Source organism: Lepidothrix coronata, unplaced genomic scaffold (genome assembly GCF_001604755.1).
Source record: "Lepidothrix coronata isolate B3197 unplaced genomic scaffold, Lepidothrix_coronata-1.0 Scaffold1070, whole genome shotgun sequence".
NCBI lineage: Eukaryota > Metazoa > Chordata > Aves > Passeriformes > Pipridae > Lepidothrix > Lepidothrix coronata.
In genome coordinates this window covers 3,664-5,332 of record NW_016691250.1, presented here as the reverse complement: position 1 = coordinate 5,332, position 1,669 = coordinate 3,664, and the positions used below count along the sequence as shown (strand labels likewise).

At 52.7% G+C, this 1,669-nt stretch overlaps 1 protein-coding gene across 1 annotated transcript; it reads left to right on the top strand.

Moving 5' to 3' along the window:
- The first annotated feature begins 314 nt into the window (after positions 1-314).
- On the top strand, positions 315-1,648 carry LOC108510492 (homeobox protein Hox-B6-like). Its single transcript, XM_017840176.1, has one exon. The coding sequence runs from the start codon at positions 684-686 to the stop codon at positions 1,116-1,118; it is 435 nt and encodes a 144-aa protein (XP_017695665.1). The 5' UTR covers positions 315-683; the 3' UTR covers positions 1,119-1,648.
- The last annotated feature ends 21 nt before the right edge of the window (positions 1,649-1,669 follow it).

The following is a 1,669-nucleotide window of genomic DNA, read 5'->3' as shown; positions in this document are numbered from 1 at the left end:
CCCTCCTCGCAAAGTTCGCACAAAAAACTTTTTATTTCGTGTTTTCCTTCCCCCCTACCCCCCATCTCCTGTTTTATTTAACTCCGGCGAAGCACCCGGACATTTTAGGACGATCTGCGAACACGCGGGGTTGAAGTTTTCCGAATGCAAATAATTAACCTCCCCCCACATCCCCCCCCTTGCAGCGGGTATTTGTCCGCGTTCTGTCTGTGTAAATATATATATATATAGGCGCGCACATCGCAGACGGGCGCTCGCACACCCCCGCGCCGAGCTCCGGGGGAGGGAGGGAGGGAGGGAGGGGAGAGGGGGGTGGAAAACACACGTTTATTTATTTATGAAGCTCCGAGCGCGCCGGGAATGTTTCTTTCGGCAGATATTATATATTTGGTTAAGGGGGTGCATTTCTGTTGTTTAAAAGGGAGGGAAAAGGGGGTGGATGGTTTGTTCTTAGGGTCCCTGGTGCAATCTCAGCTCCTCATGGGTGCTATTTTGCAACCTCAGGCGCCTGCTATTGGTCAGCCCATGATCAGATGGTTGTATTTCCTTGTGTCCCTCGCTGGCACCACGCCATCTCCCTTCAGCTAAAACCCAATCTCCGATATACTACTAATAGCTAAACCACTTGGACTATAAAACACAACAAATCATAAAGCCGGGCAAGGACGGCGAGGCTCCTTCCAATGAGTTCTTATTTTGTCAACTCGACCTTCCCGGTGAGTCTGGCGGCGGGGCAGGAGCCCTTCCTGGGACAGATCCCGCTCTATCCCTCGGGCTATGCGGATCCTTTGAGGCACTACCCCAGCACCTACGGAGCCACGGGCGTCCAGGAGAAGGGCTACACCTCCTCTCCTTACTACCAGCAGAGCAACGGAGCCTACGGCCGCGGCTCCGCCTGTGACTATGGGGCCGGCGGCTTTTTCAGGGAGAAGGACCCTCCGTGCGCGCCCCCCAGCCTGGACGAGGTGCCCTTCGCCCCCGAGCCGCGCAAGTCGGACTGCGCGCAGAGCAAAACTGTGTTCGGAGAGAGCGAGGAGCAAAAGTGTTCCGCCCCGGTTTACCCCTGGATGCAGCGGATGAACTCTTGCAATAGTGAGTTTACTCTTTTACAGAAATAAATACATCAATCTCCTCCCCCCCTTTCTTATTTGTTAACCGCCAGAGAGAGAGAGCGAGCGAGCGAGGGAAGCAGGAATAAGGTTCACTTTAGAGCCCAAACTTCCAGCGGGGAACTTGGGAGACACGAGAGGCTCCAACTTGCTCCTGACACGCACCAAAACTTCCCACCGCCGAAGTATTTTCTCCCAGCGACCCCCCCCCCCGAGCTAAAAACTTTGCCCCGTATTTAAATCCCAATACAGTATTTCTTCCCCCCCCCCTTTTTTTTTTCTCTTTTCCACATTCCAGTTTGCGTGTCACTCAGCTACAACGATTTGTCTCTGTCTTTCCCCCACACGCACAGGGAGATATCTTTTCTAAATCAGATCTGGATGACTTTACACACACACACACACACGGACCCACGCCCCCACGCAGCTCCCTCTCTCGCTGGCTGCCCGACCCGGAGTTCAATAATACAAAAAGTGTTTAAATACGTGAAGGGAGACGGTTACATTTTTAATGAAATTCGCACGTAATGAAAAGTCTGCCTGGGGAGGATTATTTTTTT